The sequence below is a fragment of the Impatiens glandulifera genome, chromosome 5, assembly GCF_907164915.1.
Source record: "Impatiens glandulifera chromosome 5, dImpGla2.1, whole genome shotgun sequence".
Lineage (NCBI taxonomy): Eukaryota > Viridiplantae > Streptophyta > Magnoliopsida > Ericales > Balsaminaceae > Impatiens > Impatiens glandulifera.
In genome coordinates this window covers 50,272,455-50,293,707 of record NC_061866.1, presented here as the reverse complement: position 1 = coordinate 50,293,707, position 21,253 = coordinate 50,272,455, and the positions used below count along the sequence as shown (strand labels likewise).

The 21,253-nt window shown below is 34.6% G+C and overlaps 2 protein-coding genes and 1 pseudogene across 3 annotated transcripts; 2 read left to right on the top strand and 1 right to left on the bottom strand.

Annotated features, from left to right (window-relative positions):
* Window positions 1-533: 533 nt before the first annotated feature.
* LOC124939623 (pectate lyase-like) lies at window positions 534-11,938 on the top strand. Its single transcript, XM_047480082.1, has 7 exons — window positions 534-552; window positions 632-834; window positions 1,456-1,519; window positions 1,619-1,705; window positions 10,512-10,950; window positions 11,026-11,337; window positions 11,432-11,938. The coding sequence occupies exons 1-7, from the start codon at window positions 534-536 to the stop codon at window positions 11,790-11,792; spliced, it is 1,485 nt and encodes a 494-aa protein (XP_047336038.1). The 3' UTR covers window positions 11,793-11,938.
* A 1,404-nt stretch (window positions 11,939-13,342) lies between these two features.
* On the bottom strand, window positions 13,343-16,653 carry LOC124940459 (protein SIEVE ELEMENT OCCLUSION B-like). Of its 2 annotated transcripts, none has more exons than XM_047480980.1 (7): window positions 16,045-16,653; window positions 15,837-15,935; window positions 15,303-15,757; window positions 15,103-15,215; window positions 14,849-14,991; window positions 14,293-14,766; window positions 13,343-14,216 (listed from the first exon to the last, which is right to left on the bottom strand). In XM_047480980.1, the coding sequence occupies exons 1-7, from the start codon at window positions 16,585-16,587 to the stop codon at window positions 13,491-13,493; spliced, it is 2,553 nt and encodes an 850-aa protein (XP_047336936.1). In that variant the 5' UTR covers window positions 16,588-16,653; the 3' UTR covers window positions 13,343-13,490. The 2 variants fall into 2 exon arrangements, with proteins under 2 accessions (XP_047336936.1, XP_047336937.1); XM_047480981.1 differs by having other exon boundaries at window positions 15,303-15,748.
* Window positions 16,654-19,576: 2,923 nt separating this feature from the next.
* On the top strand, window positions 19,577-20,288 carry LOC124940056 (annotated as a pseudogene).
* Window positions 20,289-21,253: the final 965 nt, after the last annotated feature.

Below are 21,253 nucleotides of genomic sequence, written 5' to 3'. Positions count from 1 at the left end.
TTAAATATCCAAAATTATTTACAACATTTATATCCGAAACATGTTGAGGTGTTCCTTGTCATTGAGTCGAGTTTTATTTTCAAGGTAAATAAACGGGTCATGATTTTTTATTATAAAAACGGGTCAGAGTCATCTGTTATGAAAACAGGTTAGGGTACGTATAAATACATTTTTTTTTGATATTTTTCTCTTAACACAGTAAGGTTTAAAGAGAATGAATAAATCTAAGGTTTTCTGATTCATTCTTTATTCTATGGCTGATCCAGAGAAAAAGATTAGAGGAGCTTTTGATTGTGGAGTATTTCCAATCATTCATAGTGTAATCACTTCTTTCATTTGAGAGTAGTGTTTAATTTCTAAGAAGATTCGTGATTTTACTGTTGAAAAACCCAACAGTGGTATCAGAGCAGTATTGATTGATTACATGTTTTAACATTGGAGTAGAGTGCTCTCTTAGTTACCTGACGGAATTCAAAGAGGAGATCAACTGGTTTTTCTTGCTGGAGTTTTCGTCAGTTTTTAAGACAGTAATAATGGGGAAATCTAGACCTGGTGAGTCTGAATGTTATAAACTATAGACAATGGAAATTGATGATTAGTGATATGTTAGTTTCAAATCATTTGAATGAAGCAATTGAAAATGAGGGTGTTAGATCTATGAGTATAAAAGAAGTTGATTGGAAAAAGACAAATAGAAAAGCGTGTAGCTTTATTCTTTCATGGGTTGGTGTAAATGTTGTGCATCATGTTGAGAATGAAGCTACGACGTATGATGTGTGGAGCAAACTTGAAGCTCTCTGCGCTGGGAGGTCAGCATGGAATAAAGCAACACTAGTACGAAGGTTGATGAACCTGAAGTACATTGATAATAAATCAGTTGTTGAACACTTGAATGAATTTCAAAATATTTTGAATCAGCTGAGTAGTATGAAGATAAACTTTGATGATGAGGTGCAAGCACTTTTAGTCTTTGGCTCTTGTCTACAAGTTGGGAGACACTTATTATCACTCTCAGCAACTCAACACCAAATGATAAAATCAACATGGAATTTGTCACAAGTTCTTTTACTTGATGAGGAGAATCGAAAGGGGGATAAACCCTCTAAGTCTAATATGTTGGTGACTGATAAGGGAAAATTAAAGGATAATAAAAGTGGTTCAAGTAGGGGCAAGTCTAGAGCTCCGAAAAAGGATGGTGCTTGCCATTGCTATGGCAAAATTGGTCATTGGAAAAACGAGTGCTTGAAATTTAAAAATAATAAAGCAAAGGATATGGTGAAGCCTAGAGAAAAGAAAGAACAGAGTGCAGATGCACATTCTTATGTTTTGGATAGTGAACTAACATATGCTTATAAATGTCAAGACTCCTGTCTTAGCACGTCTTCAAATGAAACAACATAGATTGTTGACACAAGTGCCTCATTCCATATTACTCCATATAAATGTTACTTCAAGTCTTACAAAGCTGGTGATAATGGTGAGGTTCGCATGGGTAATAATAGTGTGTTCAAGATAGTTGGTATTGGTGATGTTAGAATCGAGAAAAACATGGGTTGTTTACTGACATTGAGAGATGTAAGACATGTCCCTGATTTGAGAATGAATTTGATTTCCGTAGGTAAACTCAATGATGGAGTTGGCTACCATAATGTTTTCAGTGGTGGAGCATTGAAGCTAAGTAAGGGTTCTTTGGTTGTTGCACGAGGTAAAAATTGTGTTCCTTATACAAGACAAATTTGAAAATTGTCTATGATACAATATATTTTGTCGTGATGGTTCCATAATGTGAGTTGTGGCACAAGAGACTAGGTCACGTTAGTGAAAAAGCGATGAATGTTTTGATCAAAAGGAATGAGTTGTCGAATATAGAGAGTGATCATCTTGAAAGTTGTGAGCATTGCTTGAAGGGTAAGAAGAACATAGTCTCCTTCAGTAAGTCAAAAGTGGAACTAAAAAAGAATGTCATTGAGTTGGTCCATACATATGTCTATGGTCCTATGAAGATTAAATCCATAAATGGTGATTCTTATTTTGTAACCTTCATAGACAATGCATCTAGGAAGGTTTGAGTGTATGCTATAAAGTCCAAGGATGAGGTTGCAGCAAGGTTCGAGGTCTTTCACAAGCTAGTTGATAGAGAGACAGGTAGAAAACTGATGAGGGTGCGGTCAGATAATGTGGGAGAGTACATAGGCTCATTTGATAATTATTGCAAAGAGAAGGGTATTCGACATGAACAGACTATGCCCAAGACTCCACAATAAAATGGAGTGACAGAGAGGATGAACAAAACAATATTGGAACAGATGAGGAGTATTATCTCCCATGTTAGGTTAACTAAGCATTTCTGGGCTGAAGCCATGAACACTACAATGTATGTGATCCACACCGTTCACCCTCCAAGCCATTGAATAATAAGTGTGCAGAAAGCGTCTGATCAGGTAAAGATGTCAATTATAACTACTTACGTGTTTTTGGTTGTAAAGGCTTTATGAAGTTCCAAAAGATGAGAGGTCTAAGCTAGATGCAAAACCAGGCAATGCATATTTTTGAGTTATGGTGATGAAAAGTGGGGATACAAATGTTATGACCCAGTTGACAAGAAGATGTGATATTTATTGAAGATCGGACTATTGAGAATTTTGAAGATGGTGATAAATTTGAAGCGCACATATGTGATCTTCCTAGTCTTGAGTTGTCTCATGATGTTGAGGAGACAAGACCACATGTAACTTCAGACTCGGATAGTAATAATGATGTTCTCAAGGTCAAGCTATAGGCCATGGAAATGATACAAAAATTGATCTTTGTTATAAATTGAGGCTGATTTAGAAGTTCAATAAGATGATGGAAATCAACAGAGTCAGCAAACAGAGGTACTTAAGAGTTCTAATAGAGAGAAAAGATCAAGTTCTAAGTATCCGGCTACAGAGTATGTCCTTCTAACTAATTGTGGGAAGTCTGTGTGCTATAAGGAGGCTGTTGAAGATGCTTACAAGGAAGAATGGATAATTGTCATGCATGAAGATATGAAGTCATTGCTAAAAAATGACACATATGAACTGATGAAAAGACTAAAGAACAGAAAAGTATTACAAAATAAATAGGTGTAAAAGATTAAGCAAGAGGGCGATGATAGAAAGCCAAGATACAAGGCTAGATTGGATATCAAAGGTTTTGACCAGAGGCATGAAATCAATTATGATGAGATTTTCTCACCGGTAGTAAAGATAACTTCCATCCGAGTGGTGTTAGGTCTAGTTGCTTGTATGGATCTTGAGGTTGAACAACTTGATGTCAAGACTGCATTTTTTCATGGTGATTTGGATGAAGATGTTTATATGGAGCACCCTGAAAGTTACAATAAGAAAGGTGAGAAAAATAATGTGTGCAAATTTGTCAAAAGTCTGTACGGTTTGAAGCAAACACAAAGGCAGTGATATATTAAGTTTGAATCGTTCATGACCATCCATGGGTACATGAAGACGTCTACATAACACTGTGTTTTTGTGAAAAAGTTTGCTTCTAATGATTTTATTATACTTCTCTTATACGTTGATGACATGTTGATTGTAGGGAGAGACAAGTTCAATATTGCCAACTTGAGAAAGGATTTGGCAAAGTCTTTTGAGATGAAAAACGTGGGTCCATCAAGACAAATTCTTGGAATGCCGATCATTCGTGATCGGGTGAAGAAAGTTCAATATTGCCAACTTGAGAAAGGATTTGGCCAAGTCTTTTGAGATGAAAAATGTGGGTCCATCAAGACAAATTCTTGAAATGCCGGTCATCCGTGATCGGGTGAAGAAAGCTATGACTGTCTCAAGAGAGAGATATTGAAAAGATTCTAAAGAAAATTATGTATTAACAAGGCAAAGTCAGTTGATTATCCATTGATTATACACTTGAAAATAAACAAGACAATGTCTCACAAGGTCACTTGAAAATAAACAAGACAAAGTCTCTCACCCATGTCATCCAGACGATGAGTTTCACGATAACAAAATTGAACCTTGAATTCGGGATTGAACATTAGAAGAAGGCAGATGTCTTCGAGAATCGAAAAAATATCAGTTTTAGAGTAGACATGACAAATTTCTGGGTTTTGGGGGACCCGAACCGGACTCGAACCGGACTCGAACCGAACTAGATCCAAATTTGTCCAAAAAAATATGGGTACTTAAATTACCCGAAATATCGGTTCGGACCGAACCAGACCCGATTTTTTTATTATTTAACTAATTTTAACCTATTACTATATTTTTAGTTTTTACATATATTTTAAATATAATTTAGTTCAAATTCAACAAAATTTTAATATCTTAAAATATTTTAAATTATTTTATGAAAATAATGTGTATTAAGCTTTACAAAATTATTTAATAAAGAAATTTATAAAATATTATATTAAATAAAATAAAACAGACAGTCCTAACATTATAATATACAAATAAATAATATTTTAAAAAATATATATTAAAAAATTCCTTCAATATCTATCCTTTCATCTCTTCTTCCTCATCTCTTATTCACGAATCTCTAGCGGTAGGTGAACAAAACAGTGTGAATTAATTATTTTATTTTAATTATTAAAAAAAATTTCGGGCACCTCTAACCAACTGAAACCGATCGATTTCGACCCGAATTTATCCGGAATCGAAAATCAAACTAATTACCAGTTCAGTTCGGTTCCTTCGAGTACCCGACAGGTCAGTTATTACATTTGCGTTAGATTCAACAAGAACATGGTTACAAGAGTTAAAGATTTCGATTTCGAGGACGAGAAGATAATTGTTTTAACTGATCTGATCAAAAGTGGAGCTTCAGAGAATGATTGCGGCCGCGGGAGATGAATAACATGTTTGTTTGTTCCGATCATTGATTAAATTTCGCGTCAAAGATAATCTTGAGAGTTTTTATTTAATTATTTACTATTTAATATATATATATATATAATTTTTTCTTAACTTTTAAATGAGTTTAATATACATATTTTTATATATTTTAAAAATTAAATGTCTTCAATTGGTTTTTTCTAATTTATGGTTTGATGATAGGTCGTAAGTTAAACTTAGTTGATTTATTTTGTTGAGTTTCATAAAATTTAATTAGACTTTGTAGGAAACCTATAAACTCTATCTAAATGAGTATCCAGTTCAAACCTGGTTTGAAAACACTTTAATTTGACTCAGCTGCGAAGTGTTTCCACTACTAGGCTATTCGGTTTGGGATCGATATTTAAATAAATTAGATTTATGTTAAAAAGATTGGTTGATAGTAATTTTTTTTAAATGTTTTTTTCTATTAATAATTTAAAAATTATTAATATATAATAATAATTTAATAAATAAATGAATAATAAATTGAGTGATATATATAAGTTGATTATAGATTAAATGAAATAATTTTTTTTTTATTGTGATATAATTTTTTATTAAACTCAACCGTACAAGATCTTACTTAAATTATCTAGTTTTATATCATGACGATGATGGCGACGATAATTAGAGAGGAAAGAAGTGTATTTAGAAAAAAAAAAATTAGATTCAAATTGTGGCATAATGTATTAAAACAAACACATTAATATTATAATTACTGTGTTATTACTTAATTTCTATTAAAAATCTCCAATATAATGAAAATTATCTTAAAAAATATATTTTTTTGTATAATTAAATATTATTATTTTTAATTAAATAAATAAAAATATATTTTAAATATAAATAATATAAATTAACATACATATTAACCAAACTTATAAATTAAAAAACAAATCTTAGTTTTTCAGTTACACTTGCTTATGTAATCAGAAATGCTATCTATAAATTATTGATTGATGTCTCAACTAGACTGAGATCCAATCCGATCCAGCTCCAACTCCAGATCCAAATTCGATTTTATTTATTTTTAGTTACTAATAAATGGATAAAATCACATTTGATCTATTTTTAATTATAAATAAATTTGACATTCATCAAATAAATAAGAAGAAAATGCAGTCAATGAATCAATAAATCACGCCACATAATACTAAGTATAGATTTGAAAGTGTAGCGCAGTCAGCGGTAACATATATATTCACTATTTAATTCAACGCCCCCATCATTTTCATTTTTAACTCTTCTTCCCGACATTCTAACTTTATTATTCACTTCTATATAGCATTCTTTTTTCTTTTCACACTATCACCCCGTATTCATTATCTCAATTTAACTTAAAGTCGTTATAAGTGATAATTGAATCGAATTTTAACGTTAAATTAATATTATATATCTTTAAAAAGTAATGAAAATGTAAAAATAAATCAAACCCAAAACCTGTTGGGTTTTGGGCTCATATTTAATTAGAGTTTATATATTGTAATTGGGCTTTAAGCCTTTATTGGGCTTAGGAGTAGTAGTTTAGTCTTTTGGCTTTTGATGTACTTCTATAAATAGAGACATTGTAACCTAGGGTTACTTGGATCATTATTCCATGGAATATCAATAGAATGGACGACTCCCCGAGGATGTAGGCATTGTTGGCCGAACCTCGTTATATCTTGTGTTCTTTATTATTCTTTACCACTTTATCTTTATATCTTCTTTTATTGCGTGTTTAGATTAGATCGTTTCTCAACAAGTGGTATCAGAGCATGTTTTGAGAATGTTTAACCTAATCTATTTGTGAAGATATGATAGAAACCCTAACCACCATTGAAGAAGTTGTTGGATATTTGTGCTTTTGTTGAAGATGGCTATTGGAGAAACGACATTGGTTGCAGAAAAATTAGCCGCTGTGAAGATTTGAGTCGGAATCTTCAATTGCTAAGAAGATGTCAACGGTCGTTAAAGTAATTCTTATTTTTGGGTGATGTTGTTTTGAGAAGAAGAGAGAAGAAGACAATGATCTTTTATTCTTCTTGAAGGCGCCAATGGGTACAGCCTTGTGACGAAAAGTCGTCATGTAAGCAGCGATACCAGAATGAAGAAGATGAGGTATATTTGACTTATTTTAATTTGGGACATATGGTCGATTAAAATATAAAAAGGAAAAAAAAATATATCTCCATATATATCTCCATATATATCTATATATATATATTCCATATAAATAGATATTATATTATGATATAATATAATATATAGAGAAGCCAAGAATCTTTGAAGCGGTCAACAACTAAGACTTTTTCAACTAAGACTTTTATTTAAGTCTCGTTTGATTTTATAAAATAGGTTTAAGACCTATTTGTTCCAATTTTCACAAGTAAAGTCTTGTTTGATTTTAATCAAACTCTCAAAGCTTTGTATGCTTTGATCTTGGATTTGTATTTGTATTGAGACTTGTTTGACTTGAATTTCTCAAAGATGGAGATATGTGATTTATCTGCTAAGAGATTTGATATTCATCAATATGGAGATTGAAAATTGAAGTTGAAAAAGAAGGTGGAGTACTTATTCGATGTTGCAGATTATAGAAGACAATTGATGCAACATGTAAAGGGTTTTCTGATTAAAGCAGGTGGCTTTAATGTTTGTTTGCAAGAGTGTATTTTTGATATGTGTGTTTAAGGGCCGGATTTGGATTTGCATCAACCTTATGAGTAGGTTTTGATTGGCAATCCCTGTAAGTATTGGTGCGAAGTTGTCAAGTGGGTGTTGATGCCTCAAAGGTTCTACCAAGAATGTTAATTTTCTAAGGTATGAGTTGAGGGTGCACTAATCATATATATGGTTTGTTAGATTCTTTCTATGCAGGATTTTGCTAGAAGAATGTGGAGAACAAACGATACATCTTCATGCTTATTGAAAATTAGTTGGAGGTTTTATTATAACCAATTGTTGTCTTGGCATACATGGGTGACATTATTTCACTATGGCGAGGGCTTTGACTTGAAGAAATTCTCGGCTGAAATAAGTTTGGAGAGATTTTTCTTTGGAAACCGGTTATTGAAGAAGTCAAATTAAAAGAGGGGTAGAGAGAAAATCTAGTAGTAGATTTTCGCCTACAGCCGCACAGGGTTCATCAAACTGACGATGGGAGATTCAAACAGAGTCTGATTGTGCTGAAATTTTGTCGAGAGGGTTGGTAACTCATTCCTCTACATTTTCAACGGTCGGATCAAAGTTTGGACGTCTCGAAGTTTGTTTTTCTGGGGCTTAAAGTGTCTGCCTAATTTTAATTTTATTTGACTTATTTGGGACCAAAAAGTTTGTATCTTTTTGGTTATGACCTCATCTTATTGGAAAAGCTAATCAAGATGAAGACGGTGGTGAGATTATGTGCTTTTACACTTGACAAAAACATGATCGAATATGAGAAGTTATTATCAAAATGGTGTTTACCGATGATAACATTGTCGACATGTTGACAGGGCAATCCTTCATGCCAAAATTGCAAGATTGCATTGAGTTGGCGGGTGATTAAAGATTGAAACAATTCCAGCTAACACATATTATGAATGAAAGACCAGGAAGAGGAAGACTAATGAAAGACACTTATAAGTTGAGGTGGAGACATCTTGAAAGCAACTCTCAAACGACCGAGAAGAAATCATTGCATTATCTTCTAATGTGAGAAGATAAAAAAAAAAAACCTTGAGTGGGATTCCTAGTCATGAAAAAGGGGCTAGATGGGAGACTCGGTTAATTCGAAGGTGATGATTTTGTTACTTCTTTTGTTCTATCTTAATTGTCTATACATTGTGGATCATATATTAGATGAATGGGATGATTTAGACCTTGAATAGGGATTCCTAGTCATGAAAAGGGGGCTAAATGAGAGGTTTGATCAATTCAAATGAAAGGATATTCGATTTCTTTCAGAGAAACTATAGATGATCATTTGAAGCAAGGGTGAAGACAATTGAAGAGAGATATTGAATATTGAAATAATATTCTTGGATTGCTAGGCGTTTTTGGATTCAAGAAACTAGCAGATTACAAACTAATTTGTTCAAGGAGAAGTATGAGGTTCAAGTTGGTTGAGTATGCAACGTTCAAGGCAAGATGGGTGACAAATACTTTGTCAGATCTTGAGCTAGAGAAAAGAGATGTCGTGATAGCCTAATTTATTTGTTATGAAGTAGACGATAAAGGTTCGTCTTGGGTCTTCTCGTTTTTTGATCGATATCTTATTTTGAGGAAGTAGACGATAAAAGTTCGTTTTGGGTGTCCTCAGTTTTCGATAGATATCTGATTTTGAAAAAGTAGACGATGAAAGTTCGTCTTGGGTCTATTCGGTATTTTGCTTTCAGTCGGTTGTTGGACTTGAAAAATAAGACACTCAGTTTGTGGCAAACAAATGTAAAGATTATTTTGACATAATAAAGAATTGTTAATTCTAGTTTCCGCATATGTCAACGGGTATGAACAAAGATTGGGAAGAGTTGTTGAATGTCTCTAGTCGCTGAAGTAGCGTAGTTGCCAAATTTACTTGTTGTTATAAACTCTATGATTTTATCTTCTAAGGGCATTTAAACGGAAGTGGAGGTATAATGATTTATCTCGTGAAGGGCTCGAATAGTGAAGATTGATGTGTGGCTCATAACTTTTTGATGGCGCGATATACCTAATGGTGGAGATTGTTATTCTTCTAAGGGCTCTTGAGTGGAGTGGAGGTGAAGATTGATGGGTACGGCTCGTGTATTTTCTAAGGGACGTGAAATTCGTCAAGGTGGAGATTTGTAATTTATTCATCACATCTCAATAAGCACGGTATTCGCCCAAGGTGGAGATTGTTGGGTTTTGGGCTCATATTTAATTAGAGTTTATATATTGTAATTGGGCTTTAAGCCTTTATTGGGCTTAGGAGTAGTAGTTTAGTCTTTTGGCTTTTGATGTACTTCTATAAATAGAGACATTGTAACCTAGGGTTACTTGGATCATTATTCCATGGAATATCAATAGAATGGACGACTCCCCGAGGATGTAGGCATTGTTGGCCGAACCTCGTTATATCTTGTGTTCTTTATTATTCTTTACCACTTTATCTTTATATCTTCTTTTATTGCGTGTTTAGATTAGATCGTTTCTCAACAAAACCTTATTATAATAAGAAAACGGTTGTTGCACTAGGTCCTAAGTCAACACGTCTAGTTACTAAAAAGTTAAACCCTATACCTACACAAGCCTTCTTAGCCAATGTAGAAATAAGAAAATCATGTAAAAACTGTCAAACAACTTAAAAAAGCCGACAATTTAGTTTGAAAAAGACCATATAATGGCGAGCCCACAAATGCCAAAAACTAGTTAAATCACGCCTTTCATCTCGGCCATTACCATGGCCATTAAAAACCCCAAATTATTCCATCACCATTACCAACCAACCACAAACCATTCTCTCTCCCAAAAATGAATAATCCACTCTTCTCTCTCCTCCTTTTTCCTATATTTATCTCACTACACATTGTTTCTTCTTCCCCTGTTCAGAACCCTGAACTTGTCGTTCAACATGTCCAAATGTACACTCCACATTAACCCATATATGTTTATATAAATTGTACTTTAATTAATAACTATGTTTTGTATATATATGCAGGAGCATTAAAAATGCCACTCGGAGGAACTTAGGTTCATTATCATGTTCAACCGGAAATCCCATAGACGATTGCTGGAGATGTGACCCAAATTGGGACAAGAACCGCCAACATCTAGCAGATTGTGCCATAGGTTTTGGAAAAGGTGCCATTGGTGGTCGTAACGGTAAAATCTATGTAGTAACCGACCCTTCTAACGATAACCCGGTAAACCCTAAGCCCGGAACTCTTCGCCACGCCGCCATACAAGATCAACCTCTATGGATCATCTTCCAAAGAGATATGGTCATCACTCTCAAAGAAGAACTTCTTGTTAACTCCTTTAAGACAATCGATGGTAGAGGAGCTAACGTTCATATTTCCGGTGGACCTTGTATTACAATTCACTACGAAACCAATATTATCATACATGGAATCCACATCCATGATTGCACGTAAGATCATAATAAATGTTATTATATCATTTAACCAATTAGATACAACTAAGATACATTATTATAATGTTTCAGGCCAGGAAGACAGACGATAATAAGAGATTCGCCGGAACATGCAGGGTGGTGGCAGGTGTCGGACGGTGATGGGATATCGATATTTGGTGGAAAGAACATTTGGGTTGATCATTGCTCGTTGTCGAACTGTCGAGATGGTTTGATTGATGCTATCCATGGATCAACTGCGATAACTTTATCGAATAATTATATGACTCATCACGATAAGGTGATGTTGTTAGGTCACAATGATAACTATCTACAGGATAAAAACATGCAAGTCACAATTGCTTTTAACCATTTTGGAGAAGGTCTTGTTCAAAGAATGCCAAGGCAAGTATATTTTAGACTTTCGTCGCTTATGTTTTAGCGGCTGTTTAGATACCGTCGCTAAATTGACTTTTTTTGAAAATTTTTGGAGCTGCAGGTGTAGACATGGATACTTTCATGTGGTGAATAATGACTATACTCATTGGGAGATGTACGCGATTGGAGGGAGTGCTTCGCCGACAATTAATAGTCAGGGAAATCGATTTTTGGCACCGAATGATCGGTTTAGGAAACAAGTGACGAAGTATGAGGATGCGGCTGAGAGCGAGTGGAAGAATTGGAATTGGAGATCGGAGGGAGACTTGATGTTGAATGGTGCTTATTTTAGGCAGTCAGGTGCGGGGGCATCTTCACCTTATGCTAGGGCTTCAAGTTTAAGTGCGAGGCCAGCTTCGTTTGTGGGTGCGGTTACTACCTCGGCTGGGGCTCTTAATTGTAGAAAAAACTCCCGTTGTTAAACAAATTAAAGGACAAGATTGCATGTTCACTATTTATTTATAATGGTTTCTAGTTAATTAAGAAACTCAAATCTGAAAGGTTTTTGGGCAAAACTAATTTGAACTTAAGTTGCCCTGTAATTTGAACTTAGAGGAAAGTTTGAGCGATTAAAATAAAGCGTTTTATGGTTGTCAGATGTCTCTAAGATTTACCTTCAAAGTTATTTCGTATATTAAGTCGACTCTTAACACTATACTATATTTTGTGAAATCAATTAAACTATAAATAAAAGAACAAATTTAATTGAAGAAAACATTTTGATTTTAAAGAGCAAATATGTATTATAAATATTATGCTTTAGGTGGGAATGACTTTTTCATTCAACCACCTAATTTTGTTATTAGATATGGGTTTTCTTAGAATTTGATTATTTATTTATTTATTATCTTGACGGTTTCTAAAAAATGAGACGTTTATTGAGATGCCAATAACCAAAAATTGGAAATTAAAAAGAAAAATAAGATGTTTTTATATCACTTTTTGTTAACTTTGATAAATATGACATTTTTACATTTATAAGTAAATATGATATTTAATAATAAAAAAATTAATTGCCCAAACTAATTAAATGTTTTTAATATTTAATGATTTCTTCTTCTTGTTGTGATTTGCATTAATAATATTGAATTTCTTGCACTATTTTGAAGTTATTGTTGCAGCTATATATCCTAATTAAGTCCTTTATTGATAAAGTTTATAGCTAGTGCCGGTCTCATTCTTGAATGTTTCTTAGTTAATTTAAAGTTTTGTTTTTGTGGAGATACTTATTCTCTTTTAATTAACATTCAATATTTACTACAATTCATTGAAAATAGATACATTTTGGACAAAATAATCTCTATTATTGCACCCCTTTAAATATTCCTTTCAAGATTAGATAGATTTCAACTTTATTTAAATATTGGGGATTGGGAAGACAAACAAAAATGGTACTAATGAGGCCAATTACAAATTGAAATTCAATGAAATTTGAAAAAAGAAACATTCAACAAAATAGAGCTAGCTAGCATGCATGAATACACCTCCTCATGACATAAAGGTTTAATTATATATACTCTTTTTTTTTTTGCTTTAAGTATAATTAGGTATATTCTTACTTACCATATAATCTTATTAATTAAAGACCTATTATGAATTATGATGACTTATTATTCTACAATTGCTCATGATAGTCAAAAGTAAGGTGTGAAAAACACTGCAAAAATTAAAAGTGTAAACCAACTCAAAAATAAATCAAAACTCTTAATTCTCAAAGACGTTTAACTTTTGATAAGATCTAATTAAGTTCTTATTTGCTTGTTTTTTCATCATTTTTTTTTTCTTTTGTAAATCTAAACAATTAATTAAAGAGATTATGCAATTATTATTATCAAACAAATAAACAAAAACACTAAGTTATGAAAATTAAGAAGTTTATTCATAACATAACGTAACATTACATGCATATATAGTACTTAAATAGTAGACATAGCCAGCTAGTTATATGAAACTAGCCAAGCCAAAACATACATAAAATATAATAATAATTCCCATGATCCATTCAATAATGAATAACATGGAATTAATTAAACAACAAACTAAAATCAAACACACAGCATAACATCATCCACTAGTTCATATCATATTATTCAGATGGCGGAGATCGCCCATATCGCGACTTAGATTTTCTGATCCATGAGGCTGACCGAGGTAGGATCCTCATGGCAGCAGAGGAAAGTGATGTATTTCTCCATAAGACGGCGACAATCGGGGCATTTCATACCCTCAGGAACAATCCCAACGCTACACGGAAAATGCAAAGAAGTACAAAGCCTCTGGTCATCATGATGTTCCTTAAGCGGTCCCCAAAACGCTGTAGGAAAACCTTTGGTCGGCACATCCATCTCCCATTCCTTAAACCTCTGCAACACGTGCACAACCGTGGTCAGATGAGTCAGCGACAGAACCTGAGACCCCTGAGCAAAAACCGCCCACCCTCCGCCCCTTCCAAAGCTTATCAACTTCTTAATCTCTTGAACCATCGAGTCATCATCAGCCGACGCCCACTCCCCATGCATTCCAGGATTAAAATCTGCGGCGTTGCTAGTCCTCGGAACGACGGACGATGATATCTCCTTGTCAATCTGGAGACGGGAAAGGAGCATGCTCTCGAGACGGGTCCAGAAAAACCAAACCATAGCCTCGGTCCAGCAATGACTCAGCTTATCACGGTTGATGATGTTCATCACGTTCCTCATTTTCTCCCTCCCGTGGTTGTTACCTGCATAAACCATCTCTATTTTGATTCCCGCCGCCGCAGAAACCTTTTTTGCCTCGGTAGTGAAATCCCGGATCCATTTTATGTCCTCTCCTCCGTATAGGAAGATGTACTTCTTGTCCCTAATCTGTAAATAAATTCGCATTATTAACAAGACTCTCTAACTTATTCTCGTTGTAAGAATGGAAAACAAATATATTTACCCATTCTAAGACGGTTGGCTCGATTCCATCGACCAAAAGCTCGAGCTTCCATGTCTCCCCGCGCCAAAGCTCCTTCTCCTTTTGGCTAGTGAAAGGAAAAGCGATGCTACCCCAAATGAGCATCATGGGGATGGCATTTGTGCTTAGAACTTTCCCCTGAGTGTCGAGAACCACCATAGTCGGCTTAACATGGAATCCCCATATCTCCTTGAGGAACCTTATCACGGGGCGATCGATCATTGATGGGTGGCGCAAAGAGTACCAAAGCATGGTAGATTGAAGAGTATTGAATTTGCGTAATGTTGTTTCGTTGTTTTGGAGAGACGGGTCAACCACTGGAATCCAAACCACCTCGTAAGCGTGCTGTTTTGAGTCGTGGTAGATCTGTTCGAGGACTGAGAGCTCGTCAACCGACATGTCTAGGTCCGAGATCAGCAGCAACACGTTCTTGTGCTTCAGATATTCCAAGCTAGCCTGCATCCATCCATCCATTCGATCAAATTAGTTTATTTTTAGTTTATTGATATTTAAAAACGAGTGTAGAATACGCGCGAACCGGTCTCTTAGTAGCGCACTCCAAGAGCGGTTCAGGGTCCTTTGCCGGAATTAGAGCCGAAAGGACTTTCATGTTGTCGACGTGAACCATTCCATAGACAATGTGTAGGATCGCCTCAAATGTTTTGTCTTCCCACTTTTCAGCTGCAAGAAATAATGAAGTTAATCGTGTTGCTAAAAGAGTTCCTAAATGGAAAGATGTTGCAAAACACAGTCGCTAAATGGTTCCTAAGTGTAATTAGTATTTTGTAATACCGATGATTCGTCGCAAAACGTCCATTTCCTTCTGGAGATAACTGAGTATGCTCTCAATGCTATGAGCAACGTTGTGGAGTGGATCCCATCCCATACTTGAGTAACCGTAGCTGCTGAAACTCATCATAACATATCAAATCATAATATTAGGTTTCATATATAATTAATTCAATTTGATTGTTCAATTAATTTACACTTACTCTTGACTAGAGGAAAGATGGATAATCTGAGCAACACATGTAATGACTCCTCTTATACAACGATAAGCCGCAGTAGGAATCATAGCCATGACGGCGGCTCTTGAAGGCTGGTCAGAGGAGATATACATGGTGGGAAGGTCATAAAACTCGACAATGAGGCGGGTAACATCAAGCATGGCTTTGATGACTCTACTGATAGCATCGTAACGTTGCTTAGGGCCAGGGCCCGATGATTGTTCTATGAGGATTGGAACCTTCTTTAAGATGGCCATCGATTTAGCCAATGGATTCGAAAGGTAGGTCTGAGCAAGAAGCCAGAATTCACCATAACTCAGGGCGAAGGCGGCTAGGGTTAACACCAGCTTCGCGTCCCATCTGTACATGGCTAACATCTTGAACAAAGGTAATGCTGCTCCATGTCCATCTCCTCCTCTTCCGTATTGAATCTGTGCAATCTATACTATGTTGTTGTTACAAATATTTCCATTATTTTTATAAAAAATAATTAATTCATTACTAGATATTGATAATGACCTCGCAGCTGATACGTTCTATTGTGTGCGACAATTCGTCGGGGATGTTGTTGAATCCTCTCCTGTTTTTTTCAACTTCCGATTTGCCAGTTAGGGTTCCCTGTGATCAGACACATGCATTAAGTAATAGCGACGGTAACACAACCAATGTTAAATGTTAACGTCACCAATTGGATTTGTTAGCAACGGTAATGATGATTATGATGTACCTGTTGATTGGTGAGATGGGAGAAGCTAAAGATGTCCTCGACAATCTCAAGAAGAGGTCGGACTTCATGAATAGAGATGGCATCGTGGGAATGAGTTTCCTCGACGTCCTTCACCATTATATTCTCGTCGGACATTGCGATAGGCCTAGGAACCATGGCCAACTTTTGTGGCAGTGAGGTTTGCCAAGGAACAGTTGTAGAAGGGTCGATGAAGTTGGTGGAAGTAGGAAGAGTTAACTGTGGGTGGTTGGTGTTCCAAGATTGATTTGTCTGAGTCTGAGGAACCACAATGTTTGAAGAACCGGAAGGAGTGGTCCATGCCGGAGTGGTGGCAGAAGGTGTGGTCCATGATGAATTAGTGGTGGCAGATGGTTTGGTCCAAGACGGAGTGGTGGTGTTGTTGTTGGTGGAGGGTATTAGAGGGTTTGGCCTGGTGCCGGTGGTGAGATTAGTTTGGGATGTGGGCTGGGAAAGTGGTGGCTGGAGAGTGGTGGTTCCGGGCTCGATGGGTGCTAGAGATATCCTTCCAACGCCGCCGGACATGTTGATTGTTTGATGAAATAGAACTTATTAGGTATTGAGAATTAATGTTGTTGTTGTTGGTGTGAGATAAGATGGTATAGATGGGGGGGTTTATATAGTAGGTGGAATTCCTTGCTTGTTGAGAAGAGTTAAGAATAGGAGATACTTTTCTCGTATTGTCTGTTTCGTGTTTTATGTTTGTGTCTTGATGTTAGATTTTGTCCGGTTCGGTTTGGTCCTACTTGGTCACTTTTCTTTATTTATTCGTTATACCCATCCACTTTCCAGCTAGCCATGGATGATTGGTTAATTTTCCATTTGGATTTGGATTTGCTCATGTCATCTCTCATCCTTTTAGGTTTATTTCTATTGTAAACATTGCGAAATAGTTCAATGCATTAATTGGAAATATTTTCAATATCAAATGTCTCATATTCATTTTTTTTTTAATTAAAAACGGTTATGATTCATGTTATAGTCTAACTTTCTTCAAAAGATATATAAATATTGATTTTGGAAATAAAACTTACCCAATTTGGTAAGGAAGACATTTTCTATGATCCACCCATCTAGAAGTATTGGTTTGTAGTGATCACTCATGTCATATAAAAAAGATTATTTAAAAATGCTTAGAAAGCTTGTATTGAAAATGGAAATGAGTTTGAATGTGAGAATGGATCTAATCTTTGAATACATATAATAAAATTAAGTTCTAATTTATAATATCATTATCCCATCTAAACAAATTTTTCTGTATCCGATCAAAACTCGAAATCAAAATTCTCATCGATATGATTCTCCCGTCACAAATAAAGAATGGGACTCTCTCACTCGATTCACACGGTGTGATCATCCTTGACGGTCTCTTTTTTTTCCCCAAAACAACGTGTAAAACCTCTATAATAAGTAGCATGTAGACAATAAAAAACATTGCTCTTTTAATTTCCCTTATCAAGTGAATGTTCCCATAATCAATATCTCAAAGCATTTTTTGGGGATGATCAATTGCAATCAATGGAGTTAAAATTAAAAAATTCAGATTGAATTCTTACTAAACACTCTCTAATTAAATGGTTTATGATTGAAAAAAACATGAGTGTCGGTGGTGGTCCTCTTTTTTAGGTAAAACATTCCTCTATTGGAGAATTTGCTTTGGCTTTATTTGGAAATAAATGATGAGTGACAACTTTTTCAGGTTTGTAGCGACAAGAAATCTGAATGAACATGCATGGTATATATATATATATATATATATATATATATATATATATATATATATATATATATATTTATTCATCAAAATTAAAGCAGCAGCAACGCGTATACTTCATCCTTATAATCACTTATATATTATCATGGATCATCTTTCAAAGAGATATGGTCATCACTCTCAAAGAAGAACTCCTTGTTAACTCCTTTAAGACAATAGATGGTAGAGTAGCTAATGTTCATATTTCCGGTACTGGACCATGTATTACAATTCACTACGGGGAAGAATGTCAATTTTATTTATAAAGTTGGAGCGAGGTGTCAAATTTATTTATAAAGTTGCAAAATTTTATTTTTGTATATAAAGTTGTTAAAAAGTATCAAAAATAAATAAGATAACGGGAGTCATTTAACTCCGTTATATTTATATCCACGTGGCATCCACGTATATATTTTTTATATATATATATTTTCTAAATTTTATTTTTTTCATTTCAAACAAACCTAAAACAAACCTAACCAGTAATCTTTTTTTTTTACTTCACCAACATCAGCCTCCGGTCGCCGACCTCTTCCTCTTGACCGGTAGTCGCCGTCGCCGCCCTCTTCACCAACGACCATTGTCTCGTAGATTTTCCGGGTCATCTCGTTTCCAAAATCACCTCACGGACATCAAATTAGGACTTGATCGTGACGATTTAGTACAGTTACAAAAGGAACATCTTCCTCCTGTTTTGCCCTATAGAATCTAACAGTTTTGAATTCATCAAACATACTCGATATGAAAAAAGTGGACGGAGTGCGGGGGTGAGACTTGTTAATAAAGGAAAGAACGTTGTTTCTTGTGACGGTGAAAATCAAGGGAGGACAGTTATTCATTGACTTCGGGAAGTTGTTAAGGTTCAGCCAAAATCTCCAGAACCACAACTCTCACCAACTGTATCGACAATATCCGAATCAATTCGTCTATTGTATGGGCCAGAGAATCACTTGAATACTAGAGCGGCAATTGTGAAGAGGAAAGAAAAAAAGGTTGCACAATTCGAACATTGACATTGTCTCTCAAAGTCTAAAGGTTGTAGAAGAAGAACAAGGAGGAAGAAGAAACGCCGAGGCTAAAGATGAATCTGGAGGCAGCGATTGAAGAGAAGAGAAAGCAATCTCCGGTGAAACTGAACCGTGCAGAGGGGCAGTCGTCGGAGATATTGTCGGAAGAAACCGTGCAGAGAGGCAATCGTCGGAGATGCTTTGCTGGTGAAGAAGGGTTGGCGACGGCAGATACGAGGTGAAGGAGGAAGAGATAAGTTAGCTCCCTTAAAAAAAAGTAATTTTATTTATTTATTTATTAAGTTTAGGTTAGTTAAAAATGAAAAAGAAAAATAGTTTAAAAAAATATATATATAATATGGATGCCACGTGGATACAAATTTAACCCCGTTAGATGACTTCCGTTATTTTATTTATTTTTGACACAATTTGACAACTTTATACATAAAAATAGAATTTTGCAACTTTATAAATAAATTTGACACCTCAATCCAACTTTGTAAATAAAATTGACATTCTTCCCATTCACTACGAAACCAATATTATCATACACGGAATTCACATCCACCATTGCACGTAATATCGTAATAAATATTATTATATCATTTAACTAACTAAATCAACAATAGTGAAAAAACATTATTATATCATTTAACCAATTAGATGCAACTAAGATATATATATTATTATAATGTTTTAGGCCAAGAAGACAAACGTTGATAAGAGATTCTCCGGAACATGCAGGGTGGTGGTAGGTGTCGGATGGTGATGGGATATCGATATTCGGTGGAAAGAATGTTTGAGTTGATCATTGCTCGTTGTCAAACTGTCGAGATGGTTTGATCGATGCGATACATGGATCGACTGCGATAACTTTATCGAATAATTATATGACCCAGCACGATAAGGTGATGTTGTTAGGATACAATGATAACTATCTACAAGATAAAAACATGCAAGTCACAATTGCTTTTCACCATTTTGGAGAAGGCCTTGTTCAAAGAATGCCAAGGCAAGTATATTTCAGACTTTCGCCGCTAATGTTTTAACGACTGTTTTTATACCGTCGCTAAATTGGATTTTTTTGAAACATGTTGGAGCTGCAGGTGTAGACATGGATACTTTCATGTGGTGAATAATGACTATCTCATTGGGAGATGTACGCGATTGGAGGGAGTGCTTCGCCGACAATTAATAGTACTCAGGGAAATCGATTTTTGGCACCGAATGATCTGTTTAGGAAACAAGTGACGAAATAGGATGCGGCTGAGAGCGAGGGGAAGAATTGGAATTGGAGATCGGAGGGAGACTTGATGTTGAATGGTGCTTATTTTAGGCAGTCGGGGGCTGGGGCATCTTCACCTTATGCCAGGGCTTCAAGTTTAAGTGCGAGGCCAGCTTTGTTTATGGGTGCAGTTACTACCTCGGCTGGGGCTCTTAATTGTAGAAAAAGCTCACGTTGTTAAACAAATTAAAGAATAAGATTGTTCACTATTTATTTATAATGGTTTCTAGTTAATTAAGAAACTTAAATCTTGAACTAATTTGAACTTAAGTTACCCTGTAATTTGAACTAATTAGAGGGAAATTTGAGCGATTATTATATTATATGTATGTTTGGTTGTGAAATTTGTCTGAAATTTACCTCATTTCTTGTTCTTGGACGGACGATGAAAGCTGTGTCATTTTAAATTGTAGATAAACGATAAAATTTCATAATTTTATGGTTATTGTAAGATGATAAATAATGTATTTAATTGATCTCTCCAATATGTAATACAAATATATCCTAATTAAGTACTCCTTTATTGATAAAGTTTGTAGAGACTGTCTCATTCTTGAATGTTTCTTAGTTAATTAAGTTTTTGTTTTGTTGAGATACTTATTCTCTTTTAATTATAATTCTTTGACTATAGTTCATTGAAAAATAGATACATTTTGGACAAAATAATCTCAATTATTACACCCCTTTAAATATATTCCTTTCAAAATTAGATACGTTTCAACTTTATTTAAATATTGGGGATTGGGAAGACAAACAAAAAGGGTAATGAGGCTAATTAAAAATTGAAATTCAATGAAATTTGAAAAAAGAAACATTCAACAAAATAGAGCATGAATGAATATCCCTCCTCATGACATAAAGGTTTAATTATATACACTTTTTTTTTTGCTAAAGTATAATTAGGTATATATATATATATATATATATATATATATATATTCTTGCTTAACATATAAACTTGTTAATTAAAGACCTATTATGATGACTTATTATTCTATAATTGCTCATGATAGTCAAAAGTAGGGTGAAAAACAAGGCAAGACATTAGAAGTTTAAACCAAGTAAAAAAAATCAAAACACTTAATACTCAAAGTTTAACTTTTGATAAGATCTAATTATTATTAAATAAGTTCTTATTTGCATATT